A 21,279-nucleotide genomic window follows, 5' to 3' on the forward strand; every position below is an offset into this window, starting at 1 on the left:
ATTTAAAATGATAAACCAGTAGGTATTAAACAAATCTTCTTATTGACTACTATTTAAAATATAAAAATAGACTATAAACAACTTTTATCGCATAAAAATAAATATTTGATATTCTTGAAAAAATATTTAACTGTATAATTAAACGAAAAATATTTATAATTTTTTTTTTTTTGTTAAATGATTTATGAGAATATAAAACTTGACTAATTAATATAGACCTAGGACTAGAATCCCCACATATAATATCGGGCCCCTTATAAAACTTTATAAAAATTACAAATAAATTTCAATGGGCCCACGGGCCCTTAAAATAGCCGTGCCCCTGTACACAAGGTTCATCAGCCCCCCTTGTGGGGGTCTTACCTAGGACAACTAGTTACCTACTCTTGCATTAGGTACTTGAGGTACATCAATAAATAAATAAAAAAGTTACCTTAACGTTACTCGTTACTCGAAAAAGTAACTATGCGTAACGTTACTAGATATTACCCAATATAGGTATCTGACTTTAAAATCCGGACTCGTGATTATAGTGTTATATACTTATATCTTATATGTGTGGATTTGTGGAAAAAATCAAACATTTTATAAGACGATATACTATATATTATACATCAACAGCAACTTGTAGGAATAAAATCTTAGTCTTATTAAATTAATCTATTTCTTCATTATTTTTGAATCAGTTTCTTCTTAGTACACGATAGTCAAATGATCGTCTAACTATTAAGTGTAAGTGACAAGTGCGGGGACGTACACAAAAAAGTTTTGGGAGGTGTTATTGAAAAGTAAAACCTTTTTTTAATAAATATACAAAAAAAATTTATGAAAATTAGGTATACTTAAAATACGTTTTTTTAATACAAACATTGATTTTACAAAATTAACATTAAAATTGAATAAATAAATAACTATGCAAAAACCAAAGTATTCCGGGGGGTGTTTGAACACTCAAAACACCCCCCTGTGTACGTCTCCCTGGACAAGTGTGTAACGATAAAATATTTATCTGTCCGATTATTGATCACATAATATAAACACATTACACAAGCGTGCAGATATATTATAAAATCAAATTAAGTGTAGACAAAACAAAAATGGTTACAACTTACGACTCGTTACAATAATCATTTTATTTTCAATAATTGCAATAATAATATTACATGGCAATAAAATATAATACGATTGTGATGTCATTATAGGAAATGTCATACTACTGCGACACAATAAATTTTCGGGACTATACATCATGTAATAATAATTTTCATATTTTAATTACCACAAAACTAATTTTTATTAATATTATTTTAAACTAAATTGGCATTATTATTTTCTACAATTTATCGTCTACACGTGTCGTTCCAGATATACATATGTATATAAAGCGTTTTCATTTTATCTTTACTAAAGTAGACGCACATACCACATGTACTTAATTAATACGAATTAATTGTACCTACTACAACTATATACCTGACTAATGACTATACAATAATCTATGATCACAATAATTTTGTAACATTCACCGTCCGCGTAAAAAATATACAGAAGTAATATATACACATTAGGTTTTCGCACACGCGCAATACAATACGATATAATTATCATTAAAAGTATCCGATGATGGTATCAGTCCATATCGCGAAAAAAACAATAATAATAAAATATTGTTTGACTAGGCCTTTTTTTTGTATGAGTATTGTGTATTGTCGGGTGCTGCGATCCGTGCTGCAGTTTGGCGATGATCACTTTTTGGGGAAGCCTTTGGCGTAAGGTTTTTTTGCGTTCGTGTGCAAGTAATAAATACCACGGGCTCTGTGGACAAAAAAAAGAACATTAATATTGAAAATATAGGTATGGAAAAAGTTAATAAGTATAATATGTGAAAATCAAAATATTCGTACTAAAGAATACGGTTGTTAAAATAAAAATTGGTCGTTCGCTGTGACGTTTAACTGTTTGAGTGTAAGTATATATATATATACACATGAGATACCTAACCTCATATAAAAGGTAATTATTTTAAAGATAAAAACTCATTTTATTGAAAAGTATTAGCCTTTTTAGAAATATTTTTCTTCATAATTTCACAATTAAGTAGAATTATATTTTAGAAAATGTAATTTGTTATTTCTTGATATTTTTGTTCATTATTATTGACCATTGTATCAAGGTTTTTACTTTTAAGAATGACAATAATTATATTTAAAACATCACATTCTAAAGCAGAATATTTTTTTTGAGAATTTCAAAAAAATAGCTAATTAGTTATAAATAGGGCAAGGATTTCTATGCATTTACATTTTTTTCTTTAAGTCCAAATTGATTGGTTGTTAGATATGTCTACAATTTGGCTTATTTTTGATTAAATAGTAAATTCTTTTTTTGCATATTTTGAACATAATGCATAATAATTATTAATTGCATGTGTATAAATTGTTGAGAATCTTGTTAATTTTAAATGGTATTTATTTAATAGACTTCTATAATTATTGGTTTAATTTTCGAATTATCGTAAATATACTACCTATTTAAACTAAAATGAACTTATTGAACTTAATATTAAAAAATAATAAGGGATTCAAAACATTTCTAAAAATGTATAAAATTATAAAACAGAAGAAAAAGATGTTAATATTACTATAAATCCGGGATAAATTACGTCATTTAAATATGCTCCAATAACATCATGTGATGTGGAAAACAGTTTCAGCCAATATAAATCTTCAATTTAATCGCCGATCATTCACATTTAAAAATTTAAAAATAGCATGTAATAATATTAACTAATATTTAAAAAAAAATGCTTATGCATATTTTACGATTTTTTACTGCATAGAAATCCTAGCCCTAGTTATAAATTTAAAAATTTTATAGGTTATAATTTTAAAATTATTCTATAGAGTAGAGCAAAAGACCATATGTCTATATAATTAATTAACTATAGCTACCCGTACCCGATTGAAATTCCCAAAAAAATGTTTTGCTTTGGAATACCTATGGGTTATGATCTGCAGTGGTGTGTCCAGTGTGGGGGAGGTTAGGTGTTATATACTTAAATCCCCCCATTGAATATTTTTTGCTGACTTTCAAAAAACAAATTATTAGTTATTAGAGTTGTTATAAAGTAATGACTTGATTATTAGTAATAAGTTATTGCTTATAAATTATTGACTCATAAGTCATAAAACTCCTTATTTGTGTCTGGTTCACCTTAATAAATTAATCTAAATGTATTATTACTTATAACTAAAGATCGGATTTAATTGATATTGCAACTTTTTTTGCAGTTAAGATAAATTAAATTTGATTAAATATATAGTCTATAATATATACTTTATGTTCTCTCATTCTCTGTCTATTTAATTCTGTATGCAGTTTTTTATAATTTCCCACGGTTTTTGATTTTTTTAAATTCTGTCCTATGTGTTTTAATCTACAAAATACTTAACTAAACTAAATTTAGTATTACATAAATAGATTATTTAGAAATGGTAATTAATTGTATTTATAAAATCTAAATACATAATGTATAACTTATTTCCTTTATTTTAGAAAAAAAAGCTTTCCTAAAAGTACTATGATTAAATGCTAGGTATACCTTTACTTCCCGAATCTATTATTATAAGGTGGAAAAGGAAAACATAATTAAATGCTGCATTTTTCCATAAAAATAATTTTAAAAATTGTTTAATTGTGATTAAAAGTTTAAAAGACAATGCTAACCAGAGTGGAAACGGCTTGTACAAAATAATACAGTCAATTGTGGTTAATAAATAATATCATTCATAAAATTACACTTATCTGATTTATCCATTTTAATCTTACAAACTTGCAAGAATCGAATAGTGAGCTATTTAAAAGTATGAATATGTTTAAAAAAATTGACGTTATTTTGACAAAATATTTCTGGTCTAAATGGAAAAAAAAAACTAAAAATAAATTTATGAAGGTATATAATTGAAAAAAATAAAGGATATAAAACTATTAAATCTTACTATAAAGTCATATCAGGTAAAGCAAATAAATGTTTATTTAGATATAACGCCTAACTTATTGAATTTTTTTAAACATGCATCGATAATTAGTGTAGAAGTAGAACGTATTTTTTCTTTATACAAACATGTTTTTTAAGTGATTAAAAGATTTAATTTTGATGAAAAATAATTTGGAAATATATTTAATTATCAATTTTAATCCAAAAAGTAATATATTCATCTATTTTTTTTTTTATTATTAATTTAATTATAATTAAGAATTTAAAGTTTTTTATATGACTTTTACATTGTTATAGTGCAATTTATTATGCAATTTTTATGTATTTTTTGGTATAATTATAAAATTTTTGTGTATTTTTAATGCAATTAAATCTGGTCTTTTCTTATAACATATATCTCCCCGGCATCGAAAATTCCCGGGTACGCTACTAGTTATGACTTTAAAAGTGTATGCTGCCCTTAAAAAAAATAAAAAGTGATAACGGTAAAAATAATAAATATAATATTTTTTATTTAAAAAATGTAGTTCTGTATAGTTAGCGAGCTAGGTCAAAAGCGTTATTAAAATTTTTAAGAAAACGCGAGTGTTTTACTTTTAAAATTTGTTTTAAACCCAGCTTACTTGTGTGTCACGTGTTCGCCCATCAAAACGTACTCTGACTCTGGCGGATTGCAAAGGCCTAAATTAAAATAAAACCGGTTGGCACACGGTATTGACCAGAATCCGATGTTAGAATTGATCGATTCGATGAAGTACGGCGTAACTTTGGTGTGGTCACACGATAGCGTCTCTGTAAAACGCACAACTCCTTATTATCAGTATACGCATAATAATACATTATTACGTAAAAAAATAATTGTTGTAATAATTTTCATTTTATGTAAAAGAGTATAATATGCACATTATGCACCACATCGTAACAAGTGTAAATAGGGTCATTTAATGATAATTTTAATTATTAATTATTTCATATAATTTTTTTATTAGTTATTATGGACTATGGTCATTAAACTGTATAATTTTAAAAATTAAAAAATAAATATTTTTAATAAATCATAAACAGGAAATAAACGTGTTTAGAAATAAATATATACTATGTTTAATGATTATAATAACAACTATTAGGTTTTTATTCGATTAGAAATAAATTCCAAGTATAGTAATTATTAATAGTAGTATATTGTGATATATTGAATTTTACTTCAAATTAAAACTGTATCTATTGACTTTATGAATTTAAGTCATTATCAAATCAATATTTAACATAACATCCACGTGAATAATTATTCGATTATTATTTCGATGAATTCCAATAATTATTCATTAAATAAGCATTATGGTAATAAGTAATAACTAATAACTATGTGTTGGACAAGTGCATATAGTCTAATATTATGCATAGCGGAAACGTCGGAAAAGGACGACAATGATCAATAAGTTACTTGAATATTGTATCCGCTTCGACAAGGCTGGACAAGTTAATTTATTACTTATTTAACTGCATAGCCGAGGACTAGTTTTAAAAGTTGAGGTATGTTCACAATGTTCAATATATAGAACTAATTATAGCAAAAATTACTTTTATTAGAATCTATCACCGAAGTTTCAGAAAATGTTTAATTTAATATTGTAATAACTGAAAAATAACTTGTTGGAATTTTAAATTAGGTACATCAACATTTTGAAAAAATAATCCATTAAAAAAATTACAATATAGCATCAAGAAGGAGGGGAGGGTTTCCTCAATTGAAGTATAAAAAATGTCAAGAATTTGAATAAATACATAAGTTCATTATTAAAGGAAAAAATGTGGATGGCTGGATGAGTATGCTAAGTGAATCACCATGTGTAGTGGGTAATTTTAATTATATCTCTAAGAAAACTAAAAGAAAAATCAATATATAATTTATGTATTGCATATTTTTACAACGAATAGTAGTATTATCAAAAATACTTGTCAAGTATATTCAGAATACATATTTAAATACTTGGTATTATTTGTATTTGAAATATGTATTCGAATACTTTTTTCAATTGTATATTTGAGTATAAATATTTATATTTTTTAAGTTTAAGTTTACAAAATACTTTACAAATATTTTTTTTTAGTTAGTTCAATAAATTTAATATTTTAATATTTTAATGTTAATCACAAGTAGATACTTTAACATAAATATTTTATAAATAATTAAAAATAAATAGTTAATAATTTTTTTCATATTAAATAAATTTCAAGAATTTTAGATTTGGAGCCAATATATCAGATCATTTGATAAAATCTTGTAATAAATTAATAGAAACATTATGAAATAGGTATAGATAATAGATATTATTTTAGAAATAAAATTTTAAATAGTAATATATTAAATTGTTGGCAATTGTAATAATACTGTAAAACGAAAAAAAAGTATTTAGTATAATGTCATAAATAAACAATGAAAAATATTTAAAATAAATTTTCCACACCTAAACGTATTTTAAAAATATTTGAAATACCAAAAAAGTATTTAAATACAAGTATTCAACCATTTAACAAGATTGGGATTAAGACACACTATACTTTTAATAAACTTGTGGTGTTTTTAAAGTTTCAACATATAGATACTGTTATTTGTACTCACGTATGATACTATCGCTGGCGCAGCCGGGCTGTGAAGTACCGCCGTTTACGTAGAAATCGGCGTGTCCGCTGGGGCCCCACTGGCCTAGGATGCCTGCCGCTGTGTGTATGATATCGACAAAATGTGCGTCTGTGGGATCGAGGTCCCTGGACCGGTTGTTGCTCATGTAGAATATGATCGTCGGGTCTAAGCCGGTGATCCGGCCAATTTTTCCTGAATTGATAAAATTGGACGCCAGGCCTGCGATATGAGCTCCTACGCTGTACCTATGGTGCATATAATATATGACACGAACATATTTAAATATTTTATAAAATATCATTCACCAAACCTAACTTAACTTTAGTAATAATTTTAATCGTCGTCTCAAATAAGCACGTATTATTGTATTAATAGTTTTTATTGTTTTAAATTTCGGTTTTGTTTTGTACAGTCTCGTGAAACTTTTATAATAAACACTCATTGTTTCGAAATGTAAGAATATTTTTACATTATTTTTATCATTACAAAATAACAATATTGTTTGAAAAGACATTATATAAGTATACTATAATATACCTTTACACAATACAATGTTGGCCTATTGCTAACTATATGTTCGTTAAGCCTATGATATTAAATTTAAAATTTAAAAAAATAATGATTTATAATTAATAATTATTGCAGAAAGGAAACATTTTAAACTTTTCGAAAAAATCAAATTTTACCTTTAGAACAATCACCATACCTTTAACGCAATGAAGTACTTATTTATTATACTACACTTACTAATTAAAAATTTAAATTTTACTTGTTTTTATTTTACTAAGTCATAAATAATAATTTATAATATTGTGTGTTATTATAATTAGATATATGTTAATAAAAAAAAAGTGTAATGGAAACAAATTTCTCAATTGTACCCCTAAAACCCCTAAAAAAAATTATATTATTATGACTGTTGATTATAACTTTTGATTCATTCTGTATAAATTATTTGTGAAATTCTCGGGTTTAAGATTATAATTAAATCCATTCACGACACGCGTCATCGTATGAAATGTTCTTATATCTTACTGTATTTATATTATACATTTATTGTATTACAAATAAATAATAAACATGGTAAGTTATGTATTGAGTGTAATGGATTTATGCCTTATAGTTAGGTACTAAAACTGAATCTAGAGAAAGGTCGCGTTTCTATTAGCAATACTGTATTACTAATACATACTTTAAAATTAATTTGACTGAGATTCTTAATATGAAACCTGTTTTCATACGGGATAAACGTGTAATGATAATAATTGTTTATTTCGAAACAAATCGCAGCACAGCATGTCGTAGACAAGTGTAAAAATACACCTGAAATGAAGCTTTGTACGACATCACCAGCTGAATTGTCTACTCACTTAATTTATTGGAATCTTTAAAATATGTATGGTTCTGCTGTAGTTTTATAGGTACGCTTACAGGCATTGTGATCTTTGAAAGTTTTATCTAATTTGAAAATAGCTTTTAGAGTTTTAGCAGTGCTTAAATAATAATTGAAAGAATATTGTGTTACTATATATACGAGTACATTGCCTAAATTATGGTCATTATATGACAATGAGCTTGTGTAATAACTAGATTTGTAAACAATAATATGACTCGACAGGAAATTGATTTAACAAAAATACCTATCGTTTTGCTTATTATTATAGTAATTATCAGGGCTAAAAATAAATTCGTACACAGTGCCGTAGCCAGGGGGGCTTCCGATTTCAAGTTCCCCCACGAAATGTCAAACGATAATAATTTTATTAATTTAATTACCGTTTATGGTGATAAAGCAACGCTGCTCTTATCACACTTAATTAATCTTGATTTGATAATATGTTTAATTATATTAATTATATTGTCAGAAATACAGTGCAAACTTAATTTATTGTCATAGTTGGCCATCAAAAATTAAGCCCCCCCCCCCCGAAAAAAATGCTACGGCCACTGTAAATTTGATCAATTTTATTATTACGTACATTTTGTAAAAAAATTTTGACACCATTGTAGAAAATAGAAATGTTATTATGGTTTGCTGTTTAAAAATTATTTATGTTATTACACGCATATTTATGAAGAAATTTCTAAAAAATTAAAAATAGTTTACGACTGATTAGGTGTATATATATTTAAACAAAGTGCACTTTATAGATGTATACATTTTAATACAATAATTTGTTATTGTTCAATGTATGTCAATTTGATTTAAAAATATATTTTTTTATTTTTATTTTGTAGAAATACAACAACAGGAGCAATCGCATTTTTAAATCTGTTTTGGTTTTTGAACACAACACATTATTTTACATAGTACTAGTACACCTACTGGTGAAAGGGAATAACTGTGGATTTCGACTATATTTCTACTATTATCTCGTTAACAAATGATATTTGACGTAGTTTTTACAATTAAATTAAAAACAAATGTTGTATTATTTCGCATCTTTAATTAGCTGTAGAAAACGAAACAAACCATACATAAGATGATATAATATAAGTCATTCATTATTTCTAAAGCTATTTTTTTACATAATTTGTAAGTATTAAAAATAACGGTTTTGAAGAAAACTTTTATTTTCACTTTTTTATCGTTATGATTTATTAGTTTTATTTTGATGAGAACATGTATTTTTATTTCCCCACTCCAGTGCTGAATATTTCTTGTAATTTTTAACGCGTATTTAATTAGTTAAAATAGTTTTTAAAGTATGTCGAGCCACTACTCCGTAAACATAAAACATTTTTTTATGTTTATAACTAATTATCTATTCTTTCCATATTATATTTTTAAAATACTCAGAAAAATATTCTATATTAAAGTATAAATTAAAAATGTACTTACCAAAATTGTCACATATTATTAAAAAAAGTAAGAAGTTCAAAAATGATAATAATATAGCAAAAATACTTTATTTTTAAAAAAAGTGTTGTTTTTAATTAGTATGACTCGAGTATTATTAGTCCTAAGTATAATTAAATCTATGCGACAATTATAAATTATAGTACAATATTGAGTGTAATAAACTAATAGTATATGGTATATTTTTAGTAAGATTGAATAGTTAGACTTGTTTCCCTTTTTATACCACTTTTATTCGCACACATTCCAATTATTATATTCGTTTGAGCGACAAAAAAATATACAGACGCTGAAATTGCGGGCCGAAAATACATACATTTTTCTCTTAATTTTCTATTGATATGTACAAGAGAAGTATGATTTTATGACGTGTTTCCTGTTACCTTGTTACCTATATTATACATACTATACCTTTATGTTATCTAATATAGTAATATAATATATGCAATAATTGTTATATGTAAAAATAATAAAGGTTTTATGGTTTGTGGATGACCATGATAACTAGGCATACGAGTTAACGTATTCAACGTATTTACATATTTATACTGGTCAAGGGAGGGGGGTGACTCACTAATTTCCTCTCTCTTCTCTCTATAAAACCACCACTGATACAGGGCGCAAGGCTATCACCGTGTTTGGTAAACGTACAATTAGTCTCCACGAAATAACACAGTATAGGTATGTGAACAACTGGTCCCCAGCCAATTTTTTTCTTTGTCATACACATAATAAAAAAAAATTTTTACAAAATAATACATTTAAAAAAAATGTAAATTAAGTTATTACATATAGTTTCGGAAACAGACACGGTGTATTTAACTTAACAGTTGAGATAAATTTTTAAATAGGATATACGAATTTTGATCGGTTATAAAATTAAGATGGGGCTAATAATTGTCCACATACGGTGTTTACTTGCGGAGACCGATTTTCCTAAATTCACCGTATTTTTCCACGTATAACCGTGACAATACAGAAAAAACGGTAAAACTTGGTTGATGATTCACACTCTGTATGACTATATAAGTTATGACGAATATTACCCCATCATGTGTAGCTTGTCAGGTGGAACTCCTCGAGGATGGTCGGCTAAGTAGTTAGCCAGTTGAGCGATGCACATGCCACAGAATCTTGGTGCCCATTCTACTTGGTTCAGACAAGGTATTTGCGCCAAACTTGAATAGTCCACTATGATTATATTGTAGTTTCCTCGAGTGAAATAAGCTACAGAACATATAAATATAAAAATGTTAAAAAAACAAATAAGCAAACTAAAAATACACGTGATGTCGTGATCAACATATTATTAAAATGTGTATAAAGATTTTTCGGTGTTTATGTATATTAAGCATATGCTCACTCTACTTTTATAATTTGATGGTATGTTTAATTTATTAATGTTCTGATTTTTGTGATACGGTGAAAACAAAATACCATTTTTTTCATTGTAAATTGTTAGGCAGCTGATTTTTTAAAAATATTTATACATCTAAATCAAATTGTTAGATTAGTTCTCAGTTAATTATTAAACTAAGAATAATAATTTATAATAATGATTTTACTTCAAGTATAAAATAGACGTAATATCCATTATATAGTATTAATTATTATACTTAAACAATGTTTACAAATATAAAATGCTTATTTATTAATTATTAATATAATAATTAAAAAAAAGTTATAACCACTATCATACGTTTTAATTTATTATACTGGACGGTAATGTTAATACCTACATAAAGTTTAATAATTAATGTTCGAATTTCGATTTAGATTCACTAAAAATTTAAAAAACAATAATTTGATTAACAATATAGGTATAGTAAACGAAGGAAGATTTTAATAAAAAAACATGTTTATTGTTAACACAGGTTAATCCGTTGAATAGAAAATGAAAATAATTATTTTAGAATATGATTCTTTTAGGTATACCTAAAAATTCCAAAAATAGAAATTTTAACAAATGAATTACATGAGGAAAATAACTTAGTTGAATTACTCTGTATAATATCTCAGTTTTAAATTTATAAATTCCATTTAATTTATATATTTATTGAATTTCTCCTCATAGCTTTATAGTTTATTAGTTGTTAAAAATAAAGCAAAAAAAAAAAAAATGAACCATGGAAAATATTATAATTAATTTTACTAATTAGTTTTCGTATTCATAGTCGAATCGATTTAAATTTAATTTTTAGCATTAATATCTCAATTCATAATAAGTATTGACAAATTCAACAGATGTAAATTATTTTTTAAAATGTATCGATTTAAATATGTTATTTCTCTAGTAATTTTAATCATCAATTGAATATTTTATAATATCTGCATTATAGTAATGTAAGTACTTGCCGTTTCGGAGATCTGTACTAGGTGACAAGTTTCGCCCGCCTTGGAAACCGTGTATGATAATCTTAACAGGGTGTTTGGGGTTGAAATGTGACGTATACAGCGATTCCGGGTCGGTCACGTCCAGTAAGTCGGGATTATTCTGCGTGAGTCTGAAACAACAAGTGGTTAGTATTTATGGTTATTTCGGCGTAAACGAAAGCCACTAAACGAGAGAAAGTATAGCATTACCGTAATACCTACGTCCTACGCGGTTGCGCTATATACATTACAGGCATCATCTTACGACTATCATAATAAAATCCAAGTTAAAATCCTTAAAACATTTTTTAAACAATATTTATTTGATATTTCGTGAATTAAAATGAGTTTACAGGAAACGTGTAGAATGAGAGGTATATAATGTATAAGATAGGTACAACTGATTTCTTCCATAATAAAGTATAATATACGACCATAATTAAAACATGTTTTGAATAGTTAATGAAGGTAAATGAGATGATTTTTTTTAAAAAGAAATCAGTGATAGACAGATCGACGATAATAACAGACGTTATAATAAATGTGTAATTTAAATTTAATCTACCAGCGGCTTCTTTTTTTAAGAAATCTAATCAATTCTTAGGTGACATTATTAATTAATTAAAAAATAAATATTATTGTACTTTCGTAATTTAATATTTTATTCTCAACATTTATAAAGTTTTCAATTGCGTAATATCAGTTGAAAATAATTATCGTGCGAGGATACCTCTCAAGCGGGTAAATCATGTGTAATAAAATGCTGTCTAGTTATTGCAGGTTATTAGATAGTTTTTATTTTACCTATTATTAAATAGATAAAAAAAAAGTTCATTAGAGTTTAATTGAATATTCAATATTGGCTATAAAACAAAAGAATACGATATTATTTTATAATTACATTTTATTATTATTAATATAATCGTTATATTTTAATAACGTTCTATGAGTATTAGAAAAATAGAAAATATCGAAAGAAAAATACTGTTATCCATCGAATTTGAATATAAAAATATAGTGCATATAAACAAAGCAAGAAAGAACTAATTAAATATTATGTAATTATTAGTTACTCAGTATGTTATATACCTACCTATTGTGTCTACTGTCTATCAATAATTTTTATTTTTTTCCCTAGGACCTGGCTATATTTTGTCAGTTAATTACATTTATCATGTTCTTCATTGTTACAATCTCTATATTATTATTATGTAGATATAGGTACTACCTGGTGTACAAGTAAAACTGGATCCTCGGATGAGGGCACGTGAACGGAGGTTCAACGCACGACGAAGAGTTAAAGAGCTCTTTGACAGAGACCGGTGGAGTCGGCGTGGTTTGTTTGGAGATGGCGTCCTGCTGCTGCTGTTTGGAAGGTCGGCTAATAGCGTTTGACGTAGGACCTCCATTGGCAGCTGCTACAGGTATGGCGCGCGCTCTTGGCAGTGGCGTCTGTAGTCTCGCTACAGTGGCATCTCTACCCTGACACTGTATTTCGCCTGCAACGTGTAAACGTTAAGACGTTAATTTACGCGTCTATGTGTATTTAGGACTTATAAATTATAAGTTATAATTATATAGATAATTTTTTTTTTAGTTAAAATCAGTAATAAATTACGATTATTGGTATTTTAATTCTTTCGTTTTCGATATAAACACCAACTTACATTTTATTTGAATTATTTTTAAATTATTATTATTTTATATTTTAGTGTATTAATGTCTTTTTATTTATAGTAATGATAATATTACGACATACGAATAATTGTTAGCTCGATAAACCGCATAGCCATTCATCTAGGCGCATAGAAACAGTATTTTTAGTCAAATATTATTGTATTTCTAAAAATAATTTATTAATGTCAGTCATGATTCAATATAAAAGATTGCTTAATATTTGCAATTTGTATACTATATTAAATTTGGAAGAAAAAAATTTTAAACCTTAGGAGGAGCAGTTTCTCACTCTGTCTTTACAGTGAGCACGCTTATTCCCGACGGTCAACTGCAATCCAAGGTCTCGGGAACATGATATTATTGTTCTACGAATCGAAAGCTCGGCATCGCCATAGATATTTATCATTCATCAACACTGCGATTCGTAAAGAATAAATTTACCGAAACCGTAACAAAGAGTCGAAAATTTTAATACTCTGAACAACAACTCATTTTTCCAATGCTAACATTGTTCTTCAAAATTTAAAAAGCGATGAGCTTTGTTTATATTTTTATTTTTGAGACTACCCCGTCTATCTTTTTGCAGGCTAAAACTAAGATATATCGAACACTCGTTATGACATAGTTGTTGTACATAATCATTATACAGGTATAGACATTGCACAGACTAAATTCAATGACATGATATATCATTATAATATTTAATAATCTAATTAGTATTTTAATATATTTATATATATGGCTAAAAGTATTAACACCGCGGTCGACCCGAACGACCGCGCGCACGTACCGATTGCAACGAACGTGAACAGGTATAGTAATGTTTGGTAACTCTTGATTGTATAGCCGGCCATGGCTCTTTCATGTTCATGCTTGGTGTCAGATCATTCTGGAAAATATAAACGACGATGTAATATTAATGATTGCATATTAAATAATACGCGAATAAAAATTATTTACAAAATTATATTTGGTTCTTCAGCGCGCGCGGTTGATAAAACGTTATTAAATTATACTTTGTACTATGTGTACTATATGTAGGCACGTCGTGTATTAATATGTTGTCGACAATTATTAATTTTTTTTTACGTGTATGACGACAATCTACCCAATTCCAATCGGTACATAAAAAATAACGTTAATTGTCGAGGTCGTATTTTTAGAAAGCTCATATGAATCACTAAAAATATTACTTAAAATTCAGGTTGCAAAAAGATTTAATCAACATATAACTTTTTTTTTAATAATGTAAATTAATATACTTATGTTGTAGGTAAGTACCTACACAGTGCAACGTACCTACCTTTGCACGCCATATAAAATAAATATACAACAATAGAACAATATTATATTGTCGAATGTTGGCTAAATACATATAGGAATAAGCTCACTTGGCGATCGTATTTTGTAACATCAATACACTATAAACACAAATTTAAATTATATTTATTATTATGATGGACTAATTCGTATCAATAACATTTTGCGTTAATCTTTAAAAATTTAAAAAAATAAAACTTTCAAAAACTTTGTTTGAATCAAAATATATTTAAGGTCGTAAGCCGATGGCAGTTGACTAGTTGGTTGGATGTAGTTCAAATTTTACTATAATCATATACATAACAAATTTTCAAAAAATGTTTTGAAATCTATGATATGGTACAGATCATTTCTAAATCGTTTTTCCATTGTCCTCCGTTAAAGAAAAGTCATATCATCGCGCTTATTGTCCATATTCGAAGCACATAAGCTCGTAAGACCTAATCACCTGTGCATGTGTGTGCAGTTTAACCACAACCTTCACATTAAATCATAATTATTAATGACCATATGTATATACATAGAAGCATTTGATAAAACAAACGACGCCGTAATATTATTTAACGTGTTACATACGTATATTTAAGTGTCGGGTTCAAGGTAGCGTACTCTTTTTGTCGCGACAAATTCGTTTGTTTTTGGAAAGTCTAAGAAATTGTAACCCTCGATCGTCCGCGCCACGCGTGTAATAGGTATAGGTACCAATATTTATATGTGCAGCAATAAGCGCACACACGTCATATATTGTGGCCGTGCTCGAGTGTTCCCCTGTCCAACCGGTATGAGTTGATGGTATACCGCGGTAACCGGCCTGCTATAGTGATGTAACTCCAGAAACCCGTATAACCGGGTCAAGGTTGTAGTTATTTTACGTTAACGTTTCTTCATTACGATTTCGAGATGATTGCTAAAAAATATTGCCGATTCACATTGTGGACGGTGAAGATCAATCCCGAGTCAATCCGTCTACCTGTGAGCTCTCTGCGCGTCAATTTGAAATAATAATAATAAAAATAATAATAAACATATTATTATATAAAATAGGTACCTCTACACAGTACACTTATTATCGTACATACTTAGCTAATTTTACTGGACTATTATATATAATAGTTATTTACGGATCAACCGCAATAGAACGATAGTAACATTGTGTATATATAATATTTCCAACGGGTGTTTAAAGCTCCAATGACCTTGTAAATAATGCAACATATAATAAGAGTCGCGGGGTGAAGTATTCGAGACGTGATAATATTGTGTAGTTTAACAAAAAGACAACAACCTTCAGATTCAATATAATGACAGGAAATTCAGAATTCCGTAAAAGCTCTAGCAAGTAATAATATGAATTTTGGGTATACATTTAGTCAAGTTAATCGTAAAAAAAATACCGAAAATTATTGAATTTAATTTTTCAGGTTTCAAATTTTTTAGTGAGATAATATCATAACACACGATTTGTTACAATCACACCGCATATATATATATATCCTTCAAATGCAATTTAAAATAATTATCCTTATCTCGATTATTCCGAATAAAAAACTTTAGAACATTTTAAAAAGATGGATAGAAATAATTTGTAATTAAACTTTAAATTTTACTATAATATTATGAACATATAATTGTTCTTTGGATCAAATTTTGCAAATAACAAATTTAAATTTGTACATTTATCTGACAAGGTGTAATACTCGTATGTTTCATTAAAATGTCTACGTTAAAAACATGTTTATAATAATATATATCCATTTGCAATATTACAACAGAAAAATATCATTTTTGTGTATAAAATTATAATATTTTAATACAGACTGATATTAATTGTTGATATTAATATAAAATAATATAAAACAGTATAAACGAACAATTTAAGAACAATTCACAAGAAATATAGACCTTGGCATACATTTTGCTCCAATTTGTTTTTTAATAATAATTTTTATACTTGTGTATGCAATATAATTATATATACTTACACAGTTACACGATTTACATGGAGTGAATAATATTTTTACATAGGTTGATACTGTCAACCACAGAATAAATATAAAAAAATAATTTTTAATTGCTATTTATCTACGATTTGTTTTACACAATGATTAATGTAACAATTCAAAAAAAAAAAACATATACTTTAAGCACACCGTTAATAATATCACTTAAACGTGCAAAACATATTATTATGCTTTAGTTGGTATCCTTAAAACAGTCAAAATAATAGAGCTAATATAATAGATTATATACGTTGTATATTGGATTTATAAATTAGCTAAATTTATTATAATAACGCCTAATATCAGTATTAAGTAATACATAGAAATAATAATAATAACTGTATATACCTAGATGTGTATAAAAACAGTATGTTAAACTAATGGACAATGGAAATATTGATGGGGAAAATTAAAATTCAACTTTTACGGACTTATATTAGATGAAATTTTTATTAAGATAAAATAAAGAAACAATAACCAAGAAAATCACTGTTGAAATCAAGTTAAGGTTTTTTATGTCATATGTTAATAATATGTTTATTATAAATTATAATATTACTCTTTAGTAACGCATTATCCATTGTTCTCTGTACATTGTAGTTATTTTTTAATTTCACTAAAATGAATTCGTTTTTACGGAAGACTAAGTCTGTGTATTTCTCGCACTGTAAGTGAAATTTTGGTATTTCGAAGTTGTACGAAGTATATTATGCATAGTAATATTATTATATTTGGTATATTACACAACGACATCATCGTAATAATACTATGAATATATCACTAATCTATTGTAGTATGACGCGGTTAAAATAGACTTTTGTGTTCATCAACATTCATCTCAATTTATTATGACAAATCCTGTGAGATTGTTAGTATACATATTGTGTAAGTTTATTAAAATATTGTCATAGGTATAATATATCTACGATTTTGAGAAATAAAAGTGACGATATAATATAAACTAATAATGTGATATAATTATATATCTGTTAGCAAAGAGTGAATAATAAATTCAACCGGTGGTAGGATTATTTTCACGATTTCAAACCAAAAATGTATTCTTAAAAGGATGCCACAATATTCTGATTTTTGTTTGAGACTTCCGCAGTTCTGTATAATGTTCTTATAATAAGACACAAATGTATAACAATTTCATTATCGTACATACATATTTAACTAAGCTAAATAAATTTATTCATCCACACTACTTAGAATCTACACATAATACGCTATTATTTCCTATAACTATACTTGCAGTTGGAATTTCGATACCTACTTACAAATGGGGCAAGATTAATAAAGTTATTATAAGTAGGTAAGATATGCATACTAGTACCGCACCCTTGTATTCTAAAAATTATCGACATATAGAACAATAATAAACAATTTTAAGTTATAAAAGTGACAATATGCAAGCCAATAATGTATATATATCTGTTATCAAAGACATTTAAAAAAATTTTGATATGCGGTAGGACACTAAGACCATTTTAATCGTTTTTATAAAATAATGTATTCTTAAGAGGACTCCACATACTAATGATTTTAATTTAACATAAGTTATCGTATTTCGTGTATAACAGTTTTGTATAATATCTTGAAGATACAATTTTAATGTAATTTTTGTTTTTAAAGATATCTACGATTTTAATACGCTAATATTGTATAAACTATATAAACATAGTTGGAATTTCAACGGAGAGATTGAATCGGTGTTGTAATTAGATAAATATATAAATATATTATTAATTATTATTATTATTATTAAAATTTTTACAAGTGTTTTCGAAATTGTGCGAAGGATTTTTTCAAAATCAGTAGAACCTTGTTATTTTTTTAAATATAATAATAGATCAATACGAATATAAGATTAAATTTGATCATTGAATAAATAAATATCTATAACTAAATATCGTTAAAATCTTTAAATGACAGATATTTTGGAAGTTTTTTTAAGTTTGTACATAAGTTCCATGGATAAAAAAAACGTGAATATCAAAATCGATATACATTACTTTCATCATGAAACTAACATCATCTTATTAGTTTTAGACTTTTTTTTGGTAATTCAAATTGCATACTCTGATCATTTTTAGTGCATCAAGTCCAAAACCTCACATATATAAAAATTATGTGTAAAGCGTTATTAAATTAAATAGTTAGTTAGTAAATTAAAATACTTTAAATGATATTTTCCAAGTATAATTCAAAGTAGATATTTTATTTTTTAAACGTCAAACTTTCTGTGACATTTTATTGATGTTATACAGTGGCGTACGCAAAGGGGGGGGGGTATCAGCGAGATATGACACCCCCTTAAGAATAAGTATCTGTTCAAATTATAATAAATAATAAATAATAAAAAAAAAAGATAATTGCAAAATTCGAGATAAACATAGGCGTGCGTAGAATTTTTTGCAGGGTGTACCTAATAATTTCTGTAGGGGTAACTCTTTTTCGACTTCCTATATTCAGCTTTAACAGAATAACGATCGAATTATAACCTGTTTATTTATAAGTATAGGTATATAAAAAAAATATTTTTTCGGTTACACCATAATTTTTCTCGCAATTAATAATTCTAATAAAATTTTGAAATAAATTAAATATTTAAAGTAAGTAGAAATTTTTGCAGGGTGTGCAGTTGGATAGCATTCATACACCACGTGCGCACGTCTATGTCTATACACGAGAACGAAACACAATAGTACTGTGGTTTATGATAAAATTAATAAAATTGACAAATATATTTAGTTTTCGTTATAAAATGTCGTGTGTTGTCTCTACCTTATTAACGCATAAAATAGTGTATTTACAATTTTAAGATATATATAGCCTATATAGCTTGTTTCAACAATAAAATATAAAAAACCAACTTGGATATATTTATCTTTAAATTTGATTATAGCCTATAGGCTAATAATTCAATACACTCTTACATTATAAATAAGTAAATAATAGAGTAAAATGGATTCTTCTAAATGTAGAAAATGCTATACTATAGTCTATAGTATAGACAGAAATAATTAAAGCAAGTACGACATACTTTGAAGTTTAATATTACTATAGAAATTAGAGTTATGAAAAAATATATATTTAAAAAATGGTCAATACTTAATAAATTAGATATATTTAATGTGAAATTTGAAATTATTTCGTTTGTTATTAGTAGAGTTTGAATTTATGCTCGAATATAATATAATCGAATATTCGTGACTACAAAATTATAATGGATAGTTTTAATTCTGGTGAAATTCCTAAAAATTTACATATCACATGTATACCATTTCGTTGAAATGATGTGAATATCTAACAAGTAATATGTTTAATATATTTCACATTCTTAGAGACTTGGAGTCTCAGTTAGTTTCAACTTTCAACTGGTAGGGTTATTTTTCTCGAATGTAATTAATATTAATATACCTAATATACTAGGTAAATTATTTAAAATTTAACGTAGAAATCCTACAAATATAACGTACAAACAAAAATCATTTTTCAACTTTAAGTTTGATAATGGCTCAATAATTTACTCTAATATTAAGTCTAACAACAAAAATTTGGTTCTATTGAACTCAAATACTTTATATCGTATGTTTCGCTTTGCTCAGAGGGAGAATAAAAATATTGCACTGACATTTTGTTAAAGATTAACGACTCATATCACACTAATAATCGATTAATTTCTCGTTCAAATGAAACAGACGTTCAACTCGGGTACATTCCGGTCATTCGCTTAAAGTAATTATGCCCGTTATGCCATATGATGTGTACCTACGTAAGTAAAAATACAGATATAATATTTACTCGAATCTGTCTGTAGTGCAGGCGAACGTTTGTTAAGAGACAACTGTCGAGTCTATATATCGACTATCGAGTAGACTCAACACACCGGACGCATTAAACGTATTTTGGTTAGCAATCACGAAACAATTCAATAACGATATAATATAATAACGGTGTTGTGAGTAAATAGGTATAGGTACTCACGTGCAAATTTCCTATACTGTTTGTAAAGCACAACGTATGTTTTTGTCGTAACCACCGCAGCAGCTGAGGCGCACGCGACCAGCGGATAACTGAACGACTGTAGTTAACAGAAATCGCGCGCGGTCTGAGTGAAAGTGAACGGAGGCGGCAGTGGTGTTATAAATTTTATTTTCCTACCGTCTCGTCCGATCATATGGTTTTGCCCGTAATATATATTATATAGGTATATGTACCTACATTTAATAATATTATTATTATTATAGTCCATGGTCGTCATCCGTCTTCTCGTAACGATAATCATAATAATAACAGCTATACACTACAAAAACGGCCGCACACCGCCTCTAAAATAACAAATTATTATAATAGCTGATAAAAAATTATGAAGATGTCAAAAATTCATAAATATAAATTGATT

The 21,279-nt window shown here is 26.9% G+C and overlaps 1 protein-coding gene across 3 annotated transcripts; it reads right to left on the reverse strand.

Annotated features, from left to right (window-relative positions):
- Positions 1-837: 837 nt before the first annotated feature.
- LOC113555993 (inactive pancreatic lipase-related protein 1-like) lies at positions 838-20,984 on the reverse strand. 3 transcript variants are annotated; one of them, XM_026960665.1, is made up of 8 exons: positions 20,862-20,984; positions 14,342-14,440; positions 13,103-13,373; positions 11,857-12,005; positions 10,548-10,728; positions 6,621-6,886; positions 4,621-4,789; positions 838-1,815 (listed from the first exon to the last, which is right to left on the reverse strand). In XM_026960665.1, the coding sequence occupies exons 2-8, from the start codon at positions 14,403-14,405 to the stop codon at positions 1,746-1,748; spliced, it is 1,170 nt and encodes a 389-aa protein (XP_026816466.1). In that variant the 5' UTR covers positions 14,406-14,440; positions 20,862-20,984; the 3' UTR covers positions 838-1,745. The 3 variants fall into 3 exon arrangements, with proteins under 3 accessions (XP_026816466.1, XP_026816468.1, XP_026816469.1); XM_026960667.1 differs by lacking the exon at positions 20,862-20,984 and adding an exon at positions 20,679-20,804; XM_026960668.1 differs by lacking the exon at positions 4,621-4,789.
- Positions 20,985-21,279: the final 295 nt, after the last annotated feature.

The sequence above is a fragment of the Rhopalosiphum maidis genome, chromosome 4, assembly GCF_003676215.2.
Source record: "Rhopalosiphum maidis isolate BTI-1 chromosome 4, ASM367621v3, whole genome shotgun sequence".
Taxonomy (NCBI): Eukaryota; Metazoa; Arthropoda; class Insecta; order Hemiptera; family Aphididae; genus Rhopalosiphum; species Rhopalosiphum maidis.